A 23,585-nucleotide genomic window follows, 5' to 3' on the forward strand; every position below is an offset into this window, starting at 1 on the left:
ACCCTCTGAGCTTCACTTTTAATTTCTTAACTCTGAAAAATACTCAGTAGCATCACATGCCCTACATAAATAACAAATGAAAGGTACTGTTGCATATTAGGTACCCATTTAATGTAACCATTATGATCATCACTTAGCCTTGTTCCTGGACTTGTCATAAGCTGCATACCCCTAAGTATTTCAGATTCCTATTTAGTCCACTCCTTACCATGGTAATTACCTGTGGTAAGGAGTGGACTAAATAGAGAATTTATATTTTCTTCCTAAAATACATTTAAAATTAATAGGAGATATTTTTTCTGCTACCAACACTGTCTCTTTAAAACTGTTTCTATAAGTGATCTAAACTCACTCTCACCTTTTTATTACTGCACAGCTTCCTGCTTTCTTCTGTTCTCAAATGTTATCAACAAAGATCATCAACTCTATGGCCTTTGCTCATTCCCGGAGAACCTGTTCACAAAATTCAGGAGTTGTGAAATCTGCTAGAGGCTAATTCATGCCCTTTGCAGAAAGAAAACTGAAGCTCAGAATGGTGAAGTGATTCCTCTTACCAGCTAAAGGCTGGGCAGAGACTGACCTGCCTCCAGGACAAGCCCCTTGGCTCCATCCTCATCATAGGACAAGGGCTGCCTTTGGAATCTGTTGACTTCCTCCATTCTTCTCTAACTGTGCTCCAAACACTGGCCATTTCTCCTTTCTTTCTTTAACCCTCTTCCCTTGTCTTTACAACCTCTCTTTCTTGAAGTAGTATTTTCCCCTTCTTCAACTACATCTTTCTTCAAGTGTCTCCTCCCTCTGAACCCAGCACCATTCCCAGATTGTGAATAATCTGCTAGAAATGTTCACCTGAATAGAGCAATGGTGTCAGTGTTTAATCTCAAGTATTGAGTTCAAATGTTATTAGGTGACTGGCAAGATAAGCCCTGAGTCTCTACAGTAAAAAAATTCACTGACATTATTTATTCATTTGACAAATATTATCTAGTACCTCTTATGCAAGAGCCATAGTACTGATACTAGAGATACAATCTCAAACTCAATCCCAATTATTTGCACATAGAACACACACTCCAGGGTGGTAGGTCAATGGCAGAGTCAGGAGGGCATGGTTCCATCCTGTGAAGCCCCCCCCACTCCACTGGGCACCACCCGCCGGCCCAGCCCAGATGGTACAGACAAGGTTTCCACCAAAGGCATGAAGTCCATGCTTTTTACACCGAAGGGTGATGAGGTGATAGCTGTGGCCAGCATGAACTATGATCCCAAGATGTCCAAGGCGGCAGAAGTGCTGGCCTTGGGCAGTGCCATCAAGAAGAGGGAGGTGGAGTCTGGCAACATGTCCTGGCTCACAGATGTATCCTGAGCTTATATGCTGCAGACCTGGGCAGGCACACAGAGGCACCAGGGAAAGAAGCCAAGCCCCGGGGGCGGGTACCAATCTTCGGTTTCCCAAGATCCTCTGGGGCAAAATCTGAACCTTTCCAGTTCTTGCCTTCAGCTGCCTTTCTGTGCAAAGAGGGATCCCTGGAGTCTTTGTTTGGCTCTCTGTCTCCCTTTTAAGTGCATGGCCCAGACACTAAGCAAATAACAAACCTAAAGGTGTAACTACAAATACTTCCAATGGAAGTTGAAAGGTGCTATGAAATAACCATTTTCTTGTTTCCTGAGAGGTCTGTGGATGCATCTTCATGTACCTTCCTATTCATGACAACAGACTTAGCAGGAGGATCACTGGGTATATCATGTATGGGCGAAGGAAGTCAGAATCCCTTTGTATTGATGGAACGCCAGTCTTCTTGATGTCATTTAACCTCAGGGGTCAGAATCATTAAAATTACAGATGCCATGTGGCCTATCAGTAAAAATACTAAAATGAATTAAAAATATTTCTTCCTTTATAATAAACTTTTAAATCAGATCATCAAATAGCCAAATCACAATCAATAGTAAGAATAGTAATTCTCATTATAGAGTTCAAAATAAGAATATGTTTTTCTGCTTTCTTCTAACTTCAGAGTAGATATTTTGCAAAGTATCTTCTAATGAATGGTTCCCAAATTTATACTTTGTAAGAATAAATTTGTAAAGAAACTCTAAATTTTATCATGAACAGTTCAACTAATTTACCATTTTCACATGCATCCACAGTTCAAAACTATAAGTCAATATTTGAGTATAGTTTATTTTAAATAAAACAATCCTTTTCATATGAATTGTTCCTAACTATAACAATAATGATTAGCCATCTAAATATAAATGTGGGAATATCTCTGTAATGTAGACATAAGAAGAATTGCAATACAATTTATACATAGCTATGTAACAGAATAATACAGCTGGCCTTACATGGTCTGTGTCATTCTGTGTAAAGTATTTTCATTTCTCAAACTCTATTTTATGAAGACGGTATAATCACTTTTATTATCAATTTAGAATAATAACACTTGCAAGATATGTGGATAAACATAGAGGATTTAAAAATTAATTGTATGCACAGCAACTTCTAATTGCCCTCTGTTATTTCTGTTATTTCCTGGACAGGTTTCCACTGAGAGGGCTGAGAAGAGAACTATTGTTTATTCTGTTCGTGGTTACTCAAGCCACACTGGAACCATTTACAAAGTCATCCTCACCACCATCCAGTTTTTCCTGAAGTTTTACCTGCAGTCAATTAACATGGAATGCTTGAGTGTCTTTCCTCATATAGAAGCTGCACTAGTGTTTTTCTGACTTTTCATTGAAGTACAACATTCATAGTGAAACTTATACAAATCATAAGTGTTAGCTTGGTGAGTTTTTGCAAATTAAATACACTTGAACACCAGAAAGGAGATTTAAAAAAACAAAACAAAAAAAAAAGGGGTTACCAACACTCAGAAGCTTCCCTCGTGCACCCTTCAAAGGGTTCCAAAGGTGACCACTTCCCTGAATTTTAATACATATATAAGTTTTGCCTGCTGCTGTACCTTAATAAATAAATGGAATCACACAGTATATATTCTTTCGTGCCTGGCTTCTTTCATTCCATTGGTGATATTTGCCTATATTGTTAAGTGTATTTATAGTTCATTCTTTCTCATTGCTTTATAGTGTTCCACACAATTATTTATCACTTCTACTGTTGATGGTTTTTTGGTGTATCTTTTTTTCAGGTTATTATGAATAGCACTTCTAAGAAAATATTGTGCAGGTCTTTGATGAGTAAATGATATGCATGCACTCCTCTTGGGCATACACCTAGGAGTGAAATTTCTGGGAATACGTATGTTGTACTTTTATATACTTTGTACTTATTTTCAGTCCCACCGAAGGTTTTTGTTTCCTCTAACTCAATATATTCTCAATTTGGCATAATCTTATACCCAAGGAATATTTGTCAATGTGTGGAAACATATTTGGTAAGGACAGCTCAAAAGATGTTAGTACTCATGTGGATAGAGGACAGGGATGCCACTCGACATCCTACAATGTACAAGACAGTCCCTTGCTCTAAACTCTCACTAGCCCTGGGTAGATTTTTGCTTTTTGCATTTATCCCTTTCAGAAAGCACATAATGACATGACATTGAGGTTTAATTTTGCATGCCTGATAACTATAGTCATCTTGAAGTCTGAGAGTTTGGTCTATAGGTATTAACTTAATTTAGGTTCCCAAGATAACTACTCCAAACTCCCATTCTAATCTAAATAGCCCTCTTGATTCATTCAATCTTTGACCCTAAAGCATAGGCTCTGGAGTCCAGTTGACCTAGCTTTGATTCCAAACTTTTCTACCAAGGAAAATTATTTAAACTCACTGAACTTCAGTTTCTTTATAGGTCATATAAGGATACTGATGCCTATATTCTAGTATTACTTTTACAATTAGATATAATATAGGTAAGACCTATGATACCTAGAGGATTCTCAATAGGTATTATTAACATGGGCTAGAAGTATAAGAGATGCAAATAGATTAGGCAAGGAGGGGTGCTGGATAGAGAGTTAAGGCCTGTGTCCTAATCCTGACTCTGCCACTAACTAGCTGTGAGAATTTGGTCAAAACATTTAATGTCTTAAAGTTTTTCATTTATTCATCTATGAAGTAAGAGGGTTGTATTGGGTTGGCCAAAAAGCCCATATGGTTTTTTCCATAAAATAAAAGACACATTTTTCATTTTCACCAATAACTTTATTGATTTGGATATTTTGAGGATGTCGGCTATCTCCTGCATGGTATATAATGTTGATTGTTCTCGATCTGATCACTATCAACTTCAACTAGTCTACCTGACCAGGAACATTGTCCAGCAAGAAATCTCCAGCATGAAACTTCATAAACCACTTTTGACTTGTTTGATCAGTCACAGCACCTTCTCCATACACTGCACAAACTTTTTTTTTTGCATTTGAGTCCTTATCTTTCTTGAAATAATAAAGCATAATATGTTGAAACTTGCTTATTTTCTTCCATCTTCAATATTAAAATGGCTACACAAAAATTCACCAATTTTTATGTTTTTTTAAAAATGCACACTGATATGACAGTTTTCACAATATAATCTAACAAAATTGTTTCAAATGAATTTGAAAACTACTAAGCTACTAGAGCCATCTTACAGAAAAAAAAACAAACAAACTTTTTGGCCAACCCAGTACTAGATATAAAGGTTTTCCAACTTGATTTTTGTGTAATTCTATAAATATAACAAAGACTCAGTTATCAATGAAGTCATAAGAAAGGAATATATGATACGTACAAAATAAACAAAATAGTAATCATACCAATTTCTGTCAAATATGCTCAGAAATACAGAGCTGGGAAGAGAGAAAGTGTTACCACCATTAACGCCCAAGAGAAGAGAAGTTTATTTTTGCTGGAAGAATCAGGGAACACCTTATGAAGACAACAGCATTTAAATTAGAACTTGAAGCATGGATGAGGACAAAGAGGAAGTTCAGACATGCAATGGAAGTTTAAAACAGAGAGTAGAGTGATCATATAGGCTCAGGAAGGGAAGCATAATATAGGTCCTAGGGGGAAATGAGTCATCTAGAATGACCATAGCATAGGATTTGTGAAAGGAGGAAGAAGATAAGGCAAGTAGAGAGTAGGTATAAAGTGTTTGGCAAGTCAGAGGAATCAATATTTCACTTGGTTGAAAATGAAGATTACATGGCCAGTCATAGAAAAAGAGAGTACATAACCATAACAAAACTGTGAAGACTAATCTGATAACTCTACAAACAAGGAACTGTGAACAGGGGCTGGAAATTAGAAGATTCATTTGAAAAATATCATAAAATTGTAGATGAGAAGGAAAAAAGGTTTTGAAGTTGAGAGGCACAGCTCTAAAAAGGAGAGAATAAGTACTTCTTTAAGAAGAACATGATATTGGTTTTGTTATGGAAGAAGCAGAAAGCCTTCAAAAACAACTGAGATTTTAAGTCTGAATAACCAGAGGAGTAGAAGTGCAGGGAAACATTTTGTACTTTCCTCAATAGGTATCAACAAACAGGCTCAAAGCAGTTAGGCAAGACTGTTCATCTAAGAAATAGTTCTCTAGCAACAATTTACTGGAGACTTTGGTATGTTTACAGATATTCAACAAAACAAGGGTTCCATTGACAATTTAGGAAACACTAAATATCATATCTTCCTCTTAAATATTTACATTTAACATAAATATAATAAAGTTCTCGGAAATTGTGTAAAGGGGTATGTGTACATGTGTGTGTAAAACTAATAGAGCTTATGGAAAAGTAGTGTTGCAAGGGACAAAATTTAGAAACATGCACACATATGCCCCTAAACTTACTTTTATAGAGTAAGTATGTGTTACAAATTTCTTTGGGATAGTTTAGTATCAGGTATAGAAGGTCCTCCAGGTGAACATGTCTTAAGAAATGGAAATGAATGTTAATTGTCACTAAAGATAAAATTGAGATCTACAAATGTAAATTTAGGAATCTCCTAACGGAGGAGATAGTTGGGAATATAAGGAGTGGTTTTGCCAGGGACTAGAGCAGTAAATGGGAAGATGTAGAAACAGCAGCCAGCCTACACTTTAATGAATAGAAAGAAGAGAGATCGAATTGTGACTGGATGGGGTAGAAAAATTAAGGAAAACTTATTTTAGAATTACCTCTTCGAGTTACTTAATAAGTTATGGACATACCACCTAAGCTGTCTAGTCTAGGACAGTCTCAGACATTGAATTCCAACCCAATCTTTATAGGAAAATCTAGAACCAGTAATCCACCTGGAAGGCCTAAGGCCTTTGTCTGCTCAGATTTAAACTCATAGCCTTAAGGTGGCCTTAAATGTCCTAACGTTTACAATTGCAGGTAGAATTTCTTAGGATAACACATTAATTGACATAAGCATTAATTTTCTGAGTGTACAGTAAGTAGTCCTCACACAGGAAATGCTAGATTCTGGTGTCTGGCAGAAGAGGGAAAAGGGAAACAAAAAGCAGAGAATGAAAGAGAGAGCAACAATCATATTTTTATCTAGACATCTAGAAGAGATGCACATTAAAACCTAGATGCAAGCTAGGATCTTTCACTAGCACAAGGTTGACATCGTGTCCATTAAATGGATGAGTGAGGCTGAACAGCCTACTGGGCTGATAGAAAGAAGGAGAAACAATGGATTGATAGGTAGGAAGAATGATAAAGCAAAACGAATATTCCAAATTATATATACTGATCACAATTATTCAACTTTAGTGGCTCACCTTCCATATGAGTGTATCTGAAAACTGGTATACAGAATTAATAAGAATATTTATATAAAATTTAGGTCCATGGTCATTTGGTACAGCTGTTTAGCTCCTCAGAATGTAGTCAAAAATTGGGGGTTTTTTTTCATTTTTTAAATAAGCAAATATTATTGACTGTTGGAGCAGGGGTGGGTAGGGTAGAGGAGAGTAATAAGGGAATAATTAGGACAACTGGAATAGAACAATAATAAAATAAAATAAACAAAAAAGAAATAATGGATCTATTTTACAAATGATATATATTTTAAATAAATTGTATCTTTACCACCCTGTACCACGACAATTATATGTCCATTGGGGAAGTTTTATAAATATTTGATGCTAGAGAGAGAACATAGTTTTGCAAGATTCTATTGTTTGTAAAATAAAATATGGAATTTGTTTTCCCTCTAAAAATAGATTCTTAGTATGTTAATTTAGAAAAACATCACAATAAAGTAAAATATTTTAAAATAACAAAACATGAAAGTTTTACGGCACTCAAGAATAAAACAAAACACCTCAAAAGGTAAATTTCAAGCATTTTTGAGTATTTAGAAACTTACAGAAAACAAAGTCTTTTAAAAAAGATTAACTGGATGGCTACAGTAAAATTATATTTTAATAATTTCTATTAATGAAATCATAATGAAGTCATAATGAAATCTAGTTCTAGTCTTGCACAACCTAGAAGCCACTTCCTTCAGCTGCTGCCTAGGAAAACACTATTTATATTGTGGCAGCAACAAATCTCTTCTGTTTAGAAACACTTTTCAAACCAACTGCTTTATCTTTCTTTTCCCTCCTCTTTCTTTATTCTTTCTGGAGACAGTATTTTATATTCTAAAATTCCTAGTAAGTGACTCATATGTGACATGTCAATGAATCTATATATAGTCATCACAGTGAATCATATGGCCCAGAAGACACTTGATAATTATTTACCTTGGTCAGTTTTTCCCTCTTGTTCCACCTCCAGAAGAGAAAACTTTTATGGATATCATAGGTATAAAATAATTTTGAGTAACTAAAAAAGTATTTTTAAGGTGGTGCAAATCACTCCCTTGGCTAGTGAGAATGGATTATATACCTCAAGGAAGGATAGTAAGGGCCGGCCTGGCATACTCATGAAGGTCTGCTAACACTGTCTGTTATGAAGATGCAAACTGTAATGAAAAGCCACACTTAATCTTCTTGTTCTTAATGTCAGTACTCTTCAATGTTTCTTCCTCTGACTTGTGACCCCTTGAGCTTCCATTTTCTTAACCTGTGAAATGGGTTTCCTTTCTATTCACAAGGATATCATGTAAACAAAAAGTGTAAGAGATGTAAACAAAAAGTATAAGAGATGTAAAAAATTTTTTCAAAACCCTATCTATGAGATTCTACACAAATATAAGACATCATTATTCAAAATGACATTATTTGCAGATTTTGAATGGCCTGCTTTTTACTCAGTGTAAACTTAAAGGCAATGCTTTAAAAAAAAAATCTCTTCAGGATGAAATGAGGACAAAGGCACAGAAGCTAGGTAAAAAGCTGCCAAACTTGTGTGTATAGTGATACCTGGGTGTGATAATACACAGATAACTCCCATCTGTTTTTTCTTAATTTACCTCAGCTGTTTCAATAATGTGACATTGTTCATCATTTCTCAATATTTTCAAAATATTTTTTTCTCTTTTTAACCTCAGACCATTACAGTTATGTAATAGAACATTTAGCTATTCTCTCAATTATGCAACTTTCCTAAGCTTCTCCAAGTGTAGATGAAAAGTGTAAACTATGGAGAAATTTCTTGGGGTCAGACTATGCTCCCAATAAATAAGAAAAGAAATGAAAAAAAGAAGAACAGCTGAAGCAAAATGAATTTCAGAAAACTGAAAGAGACATCTTTTGGGAAAATTTAGAGGAACAAAAACTGTATCTTGAAACACTAATTCCCGGATGTATTAATAAATATTATGTAGAAATGAAATGTTTTGGGAAATATGGGAGTAAACAAACTTAAATTTTACTGTAAAATTTCTAATACGCCTTCTAATCTCTAAAAGGAGAATGGATATGACAGGCAGTATTTCCCAAACATATTTAATGCTTTTGTTCAGAGTATCTCAGGGGGAATGATGTTCTGTGATGAAATAGTATTTTGGAAACATTGAGATCAAGAGTTCAGTTTATCAGATTTGTCAGTGTTAACAGACCAGATGGGTGACAGTGCGTAGTCACAACATAAATGCAGTACGGCTATTGGCTCACTAGCTCTGACCAAACTTTCAGCCACACACCCCTCCGTATTCCTGAGCACAGAAGCTCAGCTCTGCACTGGCCAGTGAGGAATTCTCCCTTTCCCAAGAGCCTCCCGTACACGCCATGCACTTCTGTATTCCTGTGCTTCTGCTTAGATTATACTTCTTGATGTCCTTTTCTTCTTAATTCCATTTGCCTGTCAAAATCATCTGCACCCTTCAATGTTGACCCTCAAATGTTTCTCCTTCATCTGTCACTATGCTTCCTATGTGCTTCAAATTAGGGCAACAGTTCTCAAACTTCGCTATACAATTTTAAATATGCAGAGAATTTTTTAAAAAGAAAGAAAACCACTGAATTGTGCATTTCATTCAGTGATTTTGATATAATATGTCTGGGATACAATCCCTCATTAGAATGTTTTTAAAAACTCCAGTGATTGCAAGACACAATGTTGACAGCCTTTGTTTTGCAGTTCATAATAGTTTATCTCTACACTTTTTAAACCTACATCAAAAAGGGGCGTTAAGATGTTTTAGAGAGGAAATCTAATCATCTTCTTATTCATAGTTCCCCTGTAGCCACAGATATTTTTGAAGGAAATACATAAAGGAAAAAATTTGGCTTATATTTCCAACAATGATGCTAGTCTTGTTAAAATGTTTTCCAAATTACTTTGCTCTTCCATTCTTATTTCACATAAATTACATCATTAAGGAAAGTGGCCCCCAAATCCAGCTAGTGAGTCCTAGCATGTAGAAATATATCAAGTATAGCATGTAGAAATATATCAAAACTTTCTGCTCCTAGACCTATCAAACAGAATATCTGAGGTTAGGTCTTCCAAAGCTTGTTTTGGTTTTGTTTTTGTTTTGTAAACTGCAATTCTAATGTCAATAGCAAACAGATTCCTTTTGTGAATCACTGATTTAAAAGAGAAGTTATGTAATTTGTGGCTTTTATGAAAACATTTACTCATTATAGTGATGTTTGGGGATGTCTAGTAAGAGAAAACAATATCATAAATTTATCCCCTTTTAAAAAAATAGTAATCATAGATTTGAGAGAATACACATTATGAATGAGATACAAATATGATTTGGATGCATAAGGAAACATCACTTTACTATTTTCTAGACCTCCTTTCCATGTCATAGTCTTAGTGGAATTGAAATTGAATCGTACAAAATTATATAATTATATTCAGCATCCATTAAAATAACTAATTCTCTCAAGTCTCTTAATATGACACTTGGTATACATCAAATCTCCAGAGGAACTGAGAAAATGTGGGAGATTATTATAGGTGTAATATCTCACATTTTAGGCAATGAGGTGCAGTCTTTTTTTAACTTTTAACTTTTTAAACCAGGAATCCCAGGCATGCCATAATCCTAGAGTCAGGCGAGTCACATGTGACCCATCAACCACATGAAGGTCAACAGAACTTTGCTATTTCATTAATATTTTTTTCCTATCCTCACTGCCACCCAGATATCTTTAACATGAAATAAAAATTCAAATTATGTGTTATCTCTTCAATGGCTGAATAAACTAGGGATGAACTAAAGGAAGAAGAATCAGAAAAAGCGTAAGAGCTTTCAGAGAGCATTAATTGCATCAATTGACCATATTGCAGATGCTTCCCATTAGTAATGAACTTCCACATCGACCCTGGACTTGACCATGTGACTTTTTGATTTTTTCAATGAGACAGTAGCAACTTGACTCGTTCAGACTCAATCAGAGCCTTCAAAAAATTTGAGTTTCTGCTCCCTCTCTGGGATTTCTGCTATTATCATGAAAATATGTCCAAGTTAGCCTCCTGGACAGATATGAGAGACATAGAGGAAACCCAAGTCCTGCAACCAAGGTCTTCTTAGGTCAGCCAGCTCCCAGAAAATCCACAATCTCACCACAGGTGCATAAGAAAGCCCATTGAGTTCAACCAAGTCTGGTACAGACCACAGAACCACTCAGCTGATCTGTAGACTCCTGTTGTTTTAAGCCACTATGTTTTAGGGAGACTTATAAACAGCAATGCTAATACAATTCCCTTCAGTGTTTGAAAGGCTATTCTGTAAAAGAGAGTTTATATCCTTCTCATTCCAGCTCTACTAAGAAATAAAAGGGAGTTGTACTGAATAAAAGACAGATTTCCATTTAATAAAGTACTTTCTAACAAGTCATAGTTGTGCAAAGGTGGAACAGGCTAGAGACACTAAATTCCTTGATTCTGGAATTATTCAGTTCAAGGCTAACATTACTGCATTTTATTTATTCAACAATTACATATTTCTTCATCTATGTCTTTACCACTACAAAATTATACACAAATTATCAATGCAAGTATGTTATAAAATATGTTTGTTCTTTGTTTTTATTTTATTCTTTAGCATTAAAAGCAAGAACCAAATACCCATCCCTGTAGTAATCCTTCGGATGTTCCTTTCAGGATTTTCAGTCCAGGTTTACCAGCCATCAATCATGATGAAAATGGAGAGCAACCAGTACACGGACCTAACTAGGCAAATTATTCCTTCTATCATTTATTTATTTCAAGGGACACGAGCTAGCAGCTTGTAGCTGGATTTTATTTAGTCTTTCGGTGGTTTTAAAAATGTGAAATTAAATGCTTTTTGTTTCTCACCTACCAAAGTTCCTGTGGGGTAACTCAAGACATGGCCCCTTCCACAGGGAGGCCTGGCCAGGGGGAATGCGTATTGTTTAGGGAGCAGATTGTAACTCCCTCATTAACTCCTTTTGGGAGAGGTTTCTGGTCCTGTGACTGCTTCTTGACCTTTCTTTCTGCACATACACACTGAGATGATATAGTTTAGGGTCACGCATGGGAGACATGCCCCCTTTCTCTGGGGCCCCCTTATCATAAGCCTTAGACTGGAAGAGGTGCAGTTCCTCTCATACCCATGGGCCGCCATTGGTGCACTCCCCGGTAACGTGATTAACAAACAGCATGTCCACATCTTCTAGTCCACCAGGTGGTTTTCTCAGAATATCATGAACACTTAAGCAGTTCCCCAGTTTGGGGCTCCTGCACTCTAATTCCCAATACTTCCTATTTCACACACTTACAATGCTGACCTGGTCCCTTTGGGTATTTAAATTTGAAGACTGGATAAATGCATACTCATGACACATGGTCTACCAAAAATTACAGAAAGCATAATGCTGAATTCAATTATTTATTTTAGCCTCAGAAATCTTACAGTTATGTAGGAGAATTGCTGGCCTTTCTCAAGTAGTTATAATAGAATGAAGGGATACATGCAACTGACTTGGGATATCTGAATGAGAAACAATTGGGTGTAGCTGGACTAAGACGCAAATGCTTCATTAGTAGGCACAGAAATTAGCAAGAGCCTCTTTTTTTCTATTTATTTGTTGCTTCACAAAGACATAACCACTGGAATAGTTATAATCATTTGGAATCTTCATTAGAGAAGACATCTAACAACCCAATTGCCCCACATTGTCACATGCTCCTACTTTTATCCAATTTTTAATTTAATAATATAATTTTAAAATGACTTAATGGGATTTTCCTTTCCTTCCTCAATTAGGACTCAAAAATTGCTACATTTGTATGTTACAGAAACAGTTCTACTGTTTATTTTCAGTGGTCTATACTTTGCTCCAAGCTCTTTGATTCTTAAATATGTCAAATTAAATATTAATGTTTTTAAAGCTGAAGTGATGATTTTTATTTAAAAAGCCCATGACTTTAGATGCCTATAATAATTAGTTAATAAATATATAATTAATATTTAAATACCTATTTTACTTAATAAACAATCCTTCTAAAAATAACACCCTAAGATCCTCAAGTCTGTAGACACTGAAACACTAAAAACGGACACCAATTTAACAAAGAATTAATGTATCTCCATAATAAAAAATTAGTCTTTAATGAAGCAGACTTGAGATGTTCTGAAGATAACAAATCTAGAAGCTTGACCATCTGTTCTTTCAAATGCACTGCGACTTGTCCTATAGACTTCCAGCAGCTCCAATTCAGGAAATGTTGGATTTCCCTCAATTAGAGCTCATGTCCAAGTGGCCTTAATCAAATACATAAATAAACTGAAGCTTTCCCATGAGAACTAACAAAATTATGTCATGTCCAGTAACAGAACTGAAAAGATTGAGTTTATAAATACAGCAGACGTCTTTAACCTTATTTCATCTCTACGAACTTATGGGTCATCTTTAGTCTTATTTTTATTATTTTACATTGTTTTTTACCTAAACACTCTATGTAACATGCTGATTATTCCAAATATAAAATTTTCCAGATAATATAAACCAGTAAATTATCCCTGATAGATCATCTTAATTGCAGTCTTGAGTCTTCCTCATATCAAATATTACAAACCTTTGAAATGCCATTTCTAATTCATACCAATGTCTGAGATAAATGCAATTATCGCCAATCTTCCCTAGCTTACAAAACGAGATTTGCATAGCTACCAAGTTAGAGGCACTTTCCTGTATTCTAATCTATTCTTTGTTCCTGGATCCATAGCAAAAATTATTAACTGTGGATTTACTACTTCCTGATGGAGTTGCTCTTAAAATTATATGTGTGGAACTTGACTAAAAATACACTAAGATTTTGATGAATGGCAGCCCTTAGTATTAATATTAATACCAACTGCTGCTGCTGCTGGTGATGACAAGTTTATTGGGCATAATTTAAGTTCGTGTTGGCTGTGTTTGAAATAATACCAGCAGGAGTAAATTATTTACTGCCTACCTTTAAAATGTATATCAAATTACAGTTTATCTGTTTGTAATGAATACTTAAAAATTAGGGCTACTTTAGCACAACTGAGGAAAAAAATGTATAATAATTCCTGATAATTTCTTTCATGTTAAACATTAATTACCACATGACTTACATTCATATGTGTTTGTTGTTTTGCTTTGACCTTTGTAATCTATTTTAAAGATCAATTTGTGTCTGCTCCTTGCTTTATAAGTCAAGCAATGAATGACATTTGACCAACAGCAATAACATCCTGACCTAGATAACAAAAAGATTAATTTTAATAAACATGTCTGTAATGAAATACATTTTTCTTCTAATTAGTATTGTATCTGATAATGTCATTAGCTTTAAATTTATTTCACTATTTTCCAGAAGTACTTTCACTTTGATAGCAAGAGGGAATGAATTAAATATAATAATTTTTATCAATTAATAGTCACATAAAAAGCATCACTCATTTATATTTTCTTTAAAAAAACTGAAATTAAATTTCTGGTATGCAACTATGTGACCATTGCAGATAAATTTATAGTCTTTTTTGCTCCCTCTCTTTTTTTAATAAACAAATTGACAAGCCCTTTTCTCTTAGAGTCAAAAGGTGGCATAATATTTTTATAAATATAGGAGATGTTACATTTCAGATTTGACTTATATGGCTTTTTTTCCTATGAACAACTCATTGCCTCAAAAAAGGAAAGATGTTTAATATATTAAGGTACTTCATCACTTCATATGTAATTTTTTCTATGTAATTATTAATTACTCTGACGACTACATAGTTTATAAGTTTCTGTCTAAAGTACATATTTTTGGTGAAAAAAGGTGATAAAAAGAGGTTTAAGTCAGAGTATGTCAAAAATACTTAAATATTTATGAGACAAAAATATCAATGTCTAATAATATATTACAATTTCTTCACATATTGAAGTACTTTACATTTTATATTTGTTTATGTTTTTTATTGTTCCCAAATCACTGAAGGAAAAAGGTCTGAAACATCTGAATAATTGCGTACTATCTAAACGTCTTGCCAAGAAAACTACTATAAGTTAGCAAAGTCAGTCAAGTGTTCTGCCTTATTAATATGTGAAAATTTCAGATGTGGTTTATAGCCCCCGAATATTAGCAACTTCCCGGTTTAGCTTTGATACCTATGTTAATACATTGAGCTTGAATATGTTAATAAAGAAAAATGATTATACTCCATAAAGGGTGTGTGATTTTAAATATGTAACTAATATTTTATAATATTTCTCTGTAAAGCATAGATCACAACCTCGAAATTAGAATACAGACACAGCAATAAGGTTACTAACCATCCCTGAGGTCCACAAACAAAATTAGGATCTGCCCTTCTTTTCCTAAGTTTTTTTTATTTCATCCTACTGCTTTCTACATCTCTATGTGAAGAGATTATGCCTGCCAAGAACACACTCAGAATTCCTCTGCTAACAGATACTTGTAAAAATAAAACTTCTTTAAAGGCACAAAGAGATGAAACAGCACGTTCTAAAGGCTGTGAAGATCTCAACGTGATTTTTATTTGTCTTGGGCCCTGGCAGCCACATCTGAGTCGCACTTGAATGTCTCAGATCCTGGATGCACAGGCAGTTCTCAATTCCAGGGCTGATGGACTATTTGCATGATTTCATTTATAGCTTTTTAGCGCTACTTCTGATGGAATGTCACCACAAAGGTAACATCCACTTTTGAACTCTGAAGAGGTTCAAAAATCTGTTGGTTCCAAAGAACACTAAATAAGGCTTAACATGTAAGAAAAGTTTCAATTTATTTTTTAAGTTCACTTTTTCCCTACCTACCTTTATGAAGAATTTGAAGGAACAAACAGAAAATGATGTTCATATAATAAAATTTCATGAAATATCAAATCAAGTAGGAGAAGATAATTATAATAAAAACCCAGACTAAAATTCTTCATGGTGATGCAATTAAGATGAGATATTTTCACGGATGCAATCTTAATAGGAGAAAAAGACTTTTCTTGTTATCAAGTGTAAGATTGATCTATTCCATGGGAATATGGAAAGTTCACTAAGAAAAATGAGTATGTAGTAACATGAAAGTGTCTTCAACAATTGTTTATGAGAGTTACATAAAGGTACTTCACTTGAAGTGTGTTGTAAATTATTTACTCTATTTATATAAAGAGATAAATTTTGATTACCAAACATAAAACTCCACAGTAATGCAGAAAAAGAGGTACTTAAAAGTCTAAAGGAATGTGTCTTTATTAGAGGCCTTCAATATCAAGTGTGATTCACATCTTTAATTTTAAAGATCTATATAATTTTATGTTCTAAGTGTTGAGGAGCTAACTCAGTGTTGTTGGAAACATTAACATATATTTTGTGATAGTGGTCCCTTCCTGGAAAATCATAAATCCTAAAGTGTTTCTCTTGAGTAAAGGGAAGATCATCTTTTTTCTATACCAGTCTGAGCTGCAAGACGGTCTACAGGCAGAACCACAAGTATGTTTGAGATGTACTATTATATATGCTCTGGGCTGAGAGTGGTCTCAGTGATCCCAAAGTTACACATAATATCCAAGAAAAAGATCACATAAACTCCCATCTTGGCCATAAAGGAAACTTGACTTTGTTCCTTGCATCACAGAACTAGTGTAAAAATATTAACCTAAAATTTCCACAAAGTACTTTAAATTATAGATCTGGGAACCTAACAGGTGAGATGATTTGGGAATCACCATTGTAAGAGGCACAGACATTTTTAGAGGTCGAATCTAAACAAAATTCCTCACAACCTTCCCAGTACCGTATCTGGCCATGGGATCTGAATGTTCACCATGTAGTGTACAACCTCACAACTAAGTTTTAACACTTGATGGACAACTTTTACTGTGTAAAATTTAGGGAAATTGTGCTAATGAAAAGTTAATGTTAATTCAGCCTCAAAATTAAATTTTAAGAAATCTTGCTCTTATTTCTCTCAACTCACTTAGTCATCACTGAAATATGTGTCTTCCATTATTATTTCCCAGGATATTGTTACTTCCTGTTCAGCACCCATCGTCTGCCTGTGCCGTTCTTATCTAGGTATATACCAGATGTCATGTGAGGGCAACTACAGTTTGTTTTTCTTTATCATGTCTAACCTCCCCAGTATCCTAATCCAGATTCTCACCACTTGTAGGCAATCAAAGAAGGCCAGGTGAATTCAATTAAAGCTGCAGGTTTAGTTGCAGGAGAAAGAAGCCTACATCTAGAAATTTGAATGACGTCAATATATTAGATATTTTCAAAAAAATTTCTCGACTGATCTCTCTTAATGACTGATATTTTAAATGAATCATATATAAACAGCCAAGATATTATTTTCACAAAATTTCTGTTAAGCTTGTAACTGTCACATACAAAAGAGTCTAGTAGAGATTTGCTTACCAAGTAGATTGGGACTAGTGTGCAAAGCCCTTAGGAAGTGGAATACAAACAAGGACACAGTGAGAAGGAAAGGTCTGGACATGGTTTCTGATCAGAAGGCAGGTCTAAGAAAGATGCCTCAATGTGAAAGGCTAGGCAGTCCAGTGGTAGCCCAAGGAGACAGGAGACCTGGGAAAGAAAGCTGGTGAAGAAAATGAAGTGGGGGCATGGAATAAGGGCCAAAGATGCCAAAGGCATGCTTAAACTACTTCCAAACTAGCTACAAGAAAGCCCAGGCTGTTTTTAACTGAAGAACAGCCCAAAACTTTTTCTGAGACATTATGCCTGCTCATTTGAACCCTTTAATACACTCTTTACCCCGCTTTGTCTTCATCACAAATCATATCCTGATGAAAACAAAGCCAGCCAGCCAGCAACATGGAAGTAGAGCAGTCGACCCCACATCTGGCCTTAGCCTGTTTTCACTCAGGGACTGTTTCTACACTTGCTTGAAACAATTGCTAGGGTGAAAGTATGTCCTCTTTCGTAGCTACTCTTTCTCTCCTAACTCACTAGGATCACAAAAGCAATCACTTAAATTTACCAAATTTTATTCTAATTATCTGGGCAAAGAATCTCAGCTTCCACAAAGGATCTGTTCTTTATATAAAAAAACAACAGCAGCACAGTTGAGGCACCTAAGCATACAATTCATCAGGAGCTAGTAAGGATTTAGCCAACACCAGTGAAGAAGGACCACCTGTAACATCACAACAGCTCGCCAGTGGGGTAATACAGTAAAGAGGCTGGTTAAGAGGGTCTATTTTATCCAACACAATGTGCCTTCTGGAAGTTCTGCAGTTGCCCTCTGTGAGTGGTGCCTCAGCATGACTGACTTCAGAATCATCTGTGCAACTGCTATGTCTTTTTGAATTCATACATGCACTTGGAAGAAAATAGAAATTAAAATACAGAACTGGGACAAACTTTTTAGGAAATATGGCAGATGGCTACAAATTTGGGGGGTCATTTTGGATTTTTGGTTATTTACTGCCATCCCTGTTTAACAAATGAATATTTAAGTCAACACAGATTATGATATTAAATCCATATGTATAGATTTAAATATAATTTACCTTCAAGAGAAGGTTGTAAGTGGATTTGTGCTAGAATTTTGTTTTAAGCATTACTAAAGCATATTGTTGTTATTAAAGATACCCTAATAATGCTTAATACACACATAAAAATTGCCACGTTTTATATAATTATACATACTCTTTGGGGCCCACTCTTATTCATTACATAAAAACCACAGAATGTTAGGAATTCCGTCCACAAACTTCCATTATCCTATAGTCAATTTCAGATCAACAACCAGTGACTGCACCTTGACTCTAACATTTAGTACTATTAACATGTAGCATCTCTGCTATGTTTAGAATATTATTTGAGGGATAGCACAAAATCAATATATAAATAACTTGTTTTTCATATTCTGTTTTAAGAGGCAGAAATTGTTTATGTTCATTTTCTAGCTACTTTATAGGTAAGAGTTAAACACTCAATGAAGAGATTTCTGCAATCTTAGACTGCATTCTTCCTCACAAAATAAAACCTTAGCTCAATCCATTCTGTTGTATCTATCCTACCCATAGATTCCACCACAGTGTAAAATTTACCTGATTGCTCTATTGTTCTCTTAACTGCTATACAAATGCTCCTGAACTAGCTGTAAAATGTACACTCTCGAGCAGTAGCTATTGAGTTCAAATTTGTCTCCCCACACATTATTGCAAAGAGGTGTAGCATTGGCAGCATTAAAACACTGCCTCTGAGTGTCATCAGATGAAAGAACCAAGCACAATATTTCCCATTTAGAGGGCTGAGCAACTATTAGAAACAGTGAGGGATTGCATAATGTTTCAAAAGTTTTTCCAGTACTATGTCATTCATGATCTTGAATAGCTAATATGTTTTTAAAATAATGTTTTGAGTTGATAACAGCTTGTGCACAGAATCTCAGAAAATAGAAAATAGAAGGAATCCTTTGGTATGTATAAAGTTAAACTTTAGGCATACTCTATCGCTCTGCTGTAGCTTAGTGCCAGAATTCCCAAGCAGAGAATGAAGGAGAAAAACTATTTTTCCTGATAGCCCTGAGCCACCTGGGACGTAGCATTACTTACCTAAAGATGGGTCTTTGGAGATGTTTCTTCCTGATTGTGACATGGTCATCCATTTAAAGGTGAAGGTTTAATTTCTTCCTGGAAAACCACTCCAGAAATCCAGGGAGGGAATGTAGAAGCTTATCCTGATCTATTGTGCTGCAAGGAGCCCAGAAAGAAAAAGTAGTTTCCTCTTTCTCTTTTTGGGTGCTGGGAGAAAATTTCCCTGCTCTCTGCCAGCTGAGCAGTTTGTCCATAGAGGCCACATAAGACAGGCACGTTGGGGCACTCCCCCACAGAGCAGGGTGTGCAAAAACCACCAAGAGTCACTTTGACACAGGCAAGAGAAGTGCACAGAACTCTCGGAAAGAGAACAAAACAAACAGAAAACTTCCTGCCCCGATGGCACCCAGGTAGGAGCTCCCTAAGTGATCGCAGCCATGTGAGCACTCCTTCCACATGCTGGTCAAGCTCGGAAAAGCTAAGTCCCTCCCTGTCTTTAACACAGGCTGCTCTGAGGCTCAACTTTTTCTTCAAAATAAAAGTTGTACAGCTGGTTCAGCAGTCCCATGTGAGTATCCTCTGAAGGTTTGCTCTGTTAAAATAAGAACTGTATACAAATTAATGAAGAAAGAAGGGCTCAGGCTGTGTGGCTGGCTCTGCTTCAAGAGATGATAATTCTTTTAACAATCTTGCTTTTACTAACACTGAATAAAGCATGGCCACGACTCATCATTTTTGACATTCATAACCTAATAACCTACACTTGGCTGAAGTCGAAGATGCCATTTCAACTGATAGAAGCCCATGTGAAGCTGGCCAGAGCTACAAAAGTTAGAAAAACAAAAATTGCTCAATTCCGTCAGTGACATAGTACCCAAATGTAGCTTTCCAACTAAGAGGGGATTCTGCAAAAAATATGTAAACACAAACACATGTACACACACTTTCTAAAAAGTCCCCAAAACTCCCTGGAAACATAAGGTTTTTATATTATATGATCAAACTTGAATTTATAAAAATAAAAAGGAAGAAAAGTAGATGTGAAAGAGTTGTGAACAGCTGAAAATAAATGACATTAAAAATTGTTTTATTTGGAAGACTTAGACTCACACTGCGGGAACTCTTACTCTAATTACAGATAAGGCAAGTTGTCATATTTTAATAAACTTATTTTGGAGACATTCCTGTATCTGAATAACAAACAAAATTCTTACTCAGTTAATAGTGTCATGAGATTCCAGGCCAGAGGTTTGGCATGTAATACAATAAACCATCTCAAAGCATGATGAAAATGTGTTTTAAATTATACATGTAATAAAAGGTAGAAAACCTGAGAAACACACATGCCTTTAGTTAAATGATCCAAAAAATTAGGAATCAAATGTCACGAAGTAGGGATATGATCAATATGGTCTCAATCTGTAGGGGGTCTTAGCACTCCCAGATACAGCCACAGGAACAAGAACACCTTTTTACTTTCCTCCCAGAAGAAAGACAAAGAAGGAGTAGAAAAATTACAAAAACAAAGTCACTAATAATCACTTTATTGATTATATTGAGCAGTTCTAATAAACAGACACCTTTTATTTTTCTAATGAAATCAGTCTGAGAGAGACCTGAACTAAAAATAAAACAAATGAGTTCTAGTCTTAGTTCTAATGTGAACATGCTGGGCCACTGTGGAAAAACTTCTTGACATATCTGAGTCCCTATTTCCTTGTTTGTAAAATGAGTAATAATATTAATTGAATTCTATGTGCTTTTCAAATTTTAATGGTACCTTAGTGCTATTTCTCAGTATGATTAGTTTGCTTCTTGCAAAGCAACTAACATGAAAGTAATGATGCTTGAAAATCCAAAAACTCCCCCACAATTATTATATAAAGTTATAAATGAGTAAGTCATAAATAAAAAGGAAGACAATTTTATATTATGTATATTTGTATAGATACTGTATATTTATATAATGATGTCTAAGTTAATGTTTCCCTCCCCATCAGTAGCATCCACTTACAGATCGCTAGGTGTGGGACAATGATGATAAGCTGGAGACCATCTATATGCAAGCTGATTTGCAGACCTTGAAGGCAGACGCCTTGTTATAACCATATACTTTGGCTCTCTTTGTATAGGAAGTTACATAAGTAATAACATGTTGAACAGATCTTCTGAAAGTATTTTTACATTTATCACTAGCATTCAATTTCTGTACTCATGGTTTATCTCTATTACTATTAATTTAGCATAAATACCACTGAGGGATATGCTAGGGAATAATAAGCCCATCAAATTGAAAAAATTAACTTTGATTTTGCCTTCTTTTTAATTAGAAAAGTGAGATGAGTTATCCGTTAGCATGATGGAAGGAATTCAACACAAATACTAGTAAACATCTAGCCAAGGTTAAGTTCAAATGACAAGAAAGTATACAGTCCAACTTGAGGCTCAGAGACTTAATTATCAACTGCAGAATCGGAACATTGTTAAATTAATTATAAGAAAATCCATCACATCTTTAATTGTATTAGGTTTATAATCTTTGTGCTCTTAAGTCTAAAGGTAGAAAATTTAAATTCCCATTTACATCAAGCACTGTATTTAAACCCAGTCTTAGAACCTGAGGAGCCATGGGAAAATACCAATAAGTTAAATACTCACTTGGCACAAGAAAAACATGTATTTCCTAAATGTTTCTATTATCTTTTTCTCAGAGAGAGCATTTAAATTTAATATTGAGAAAAATTGTTTTATTAACTTATTCATCTTTAATGTAGTGTTCAATAAAATGAAAGATCCTCACTATTGTTGCTTAAGTTATAAAAACATATTCTTTAAATTAGCACAACTGTACTTACCACCTAATTTTCCATATTGACTTCAACTGTTGAATTTTTATTTATTTATACATTTTTATATAAAAATTTATGTATAAATAACGAGGGCAACTCATCTATAAAATAAACTAAATAGTTTATTACAGTTTTTTTTTCCTGGGAGTAGGGGTCAGAAATGGTGTTTATAGTTTCCAGTTATGGTAAACTCTCATTCAGTATGATCTTGCCTAACATTTTCACCCCACCCTTGCTTGCATGCTCACTCATGCTCCCTCCCTCCCTTCCTCCCTCTAATGCACAAACACACACATACACACACACACACACACACACACACACACCCCTCCCCAACTCAACACTAATGGAGACTGCATTATAGGTGCTCAATAAATTTTTCTTAATTTGTTAAAATGCTCAGCTGAAACACACCAACCTATCCACCATAACTAAATCATTTTGTGTGACAAAATCATGGATCAATTCTCATGACTTTTCCAATGAAGTGGACATAAATGTGCCATGGTATTTTGTGTTAAGCATCTTGGAAAACAGGTAAGCTTTATAGTTTTTTGCATAGGAAGGCACATGGTTTCTCTTTATTACTATATTCCCATTTAAAGCTTTGGCTTTTTTTATTGTAATAGTCTGTTCTCTGGCTCTATTTATAATATATAAGTGCCAAAAACATAGGCAAAGATAGAAAAATCATGTAATCTTAAGCCAGCCCAAGAACTGGAAAATGAATATAACAGTTATCACTTTACCACATAAGTCTAGTCAAATATAAGTCTGAGACAAAGTGTATCCTCTTTTGTTCCAACATTACTTTATTAAATACAATGCCACAAGTTCTATATTTAAGTGAGTTTTAAGTTAGGTAGAGAAGTGCAAGGGAATGCAAGAAAAATAGGCTCATGTGGGAATTTAGGTTTTATCATTATATATGATATAATTGTACATTTATTGAAAGCCTGCTCCTTTGTCTCTTGCTTCTCCACCTTCCACAAGGTTAGAGCTAGATTTGTGTAGGATTAGAGTGTCTCCTATACCTAAATTCCATTTCAGTAGTTCTCGATCTTTTTTTTTCCGACATATCATACATGAAAGATGATGTACACAGGATACTCTTCCAGAAATTACCTAAATCTTGATAAAACCAAAAAAGTAAAATGCAGTCATTGCCATAATTTTCATTTGACGTGGCTATAAATATTGCATCAGTAAAGTGACACATTACTTGGTCAACTGTACCATGAGATGAATGGCCGTGTGTGGTCTAGTTCTGATGGACATACCATACTCTGTCCTTTTATCACAGGGCAAAAAACTATTGCATATAAGTGGGTGAGAGTGGCATTGATTTAAAGGTACTTAAATCTGATATATCCTGTCAAGGTTAG

The 23,585-nt window shown here is 35.0% G+C and overlaps 1 protein-coding gene across 2 annotated transcripts in view; it reads right to left on the reverse strand.

Annotated features, from left to right (window-relative positions):
• Positions 1-23,585, reverse strand: part of PDE1A (phosphodiesterase 1A) — a 278,408-nt gene that overhangs the window by 186,983 nt on the left and 67,840 nt on the right. The window contains exon 1 of one of the 2 annotated variants that reach the window (XM_054562440.1): positions 19,370-19,821. The exons of the other annotated variant lie outside the window; for it this stretch is intronic. Coding sequence (XP_054418415.1) covers positions 19,370-19,422 — 53 coding nt within the window. The 5' untranslated portion in view covers positions 19,423-19,821. Of the gene's footprint in view, positions 1-19,369; positions 19,822-23,585 lie in introns of those variants that run through there. 2 annotated transcript variants of the gene reach the window in all.

The sequence above is a fragment of the Pteronotus mesoamericanus genome, unplaced genomic scaffold, assembly GCF_021234165.1.
Source record: "Pteronotus mesoamericanus isolate MK-2021 breed Mesoamerican mustached bat unplaced genomic scaffold, CSHL_Meso_final scaffold_651, whole genome shotgun sequence".
NCBI lineage: Eukaryota > Metazoa > Chordata > Mammalia > Chiroptera > Mormoopidae > Pteronotus > Pteronotus mesoamericanus.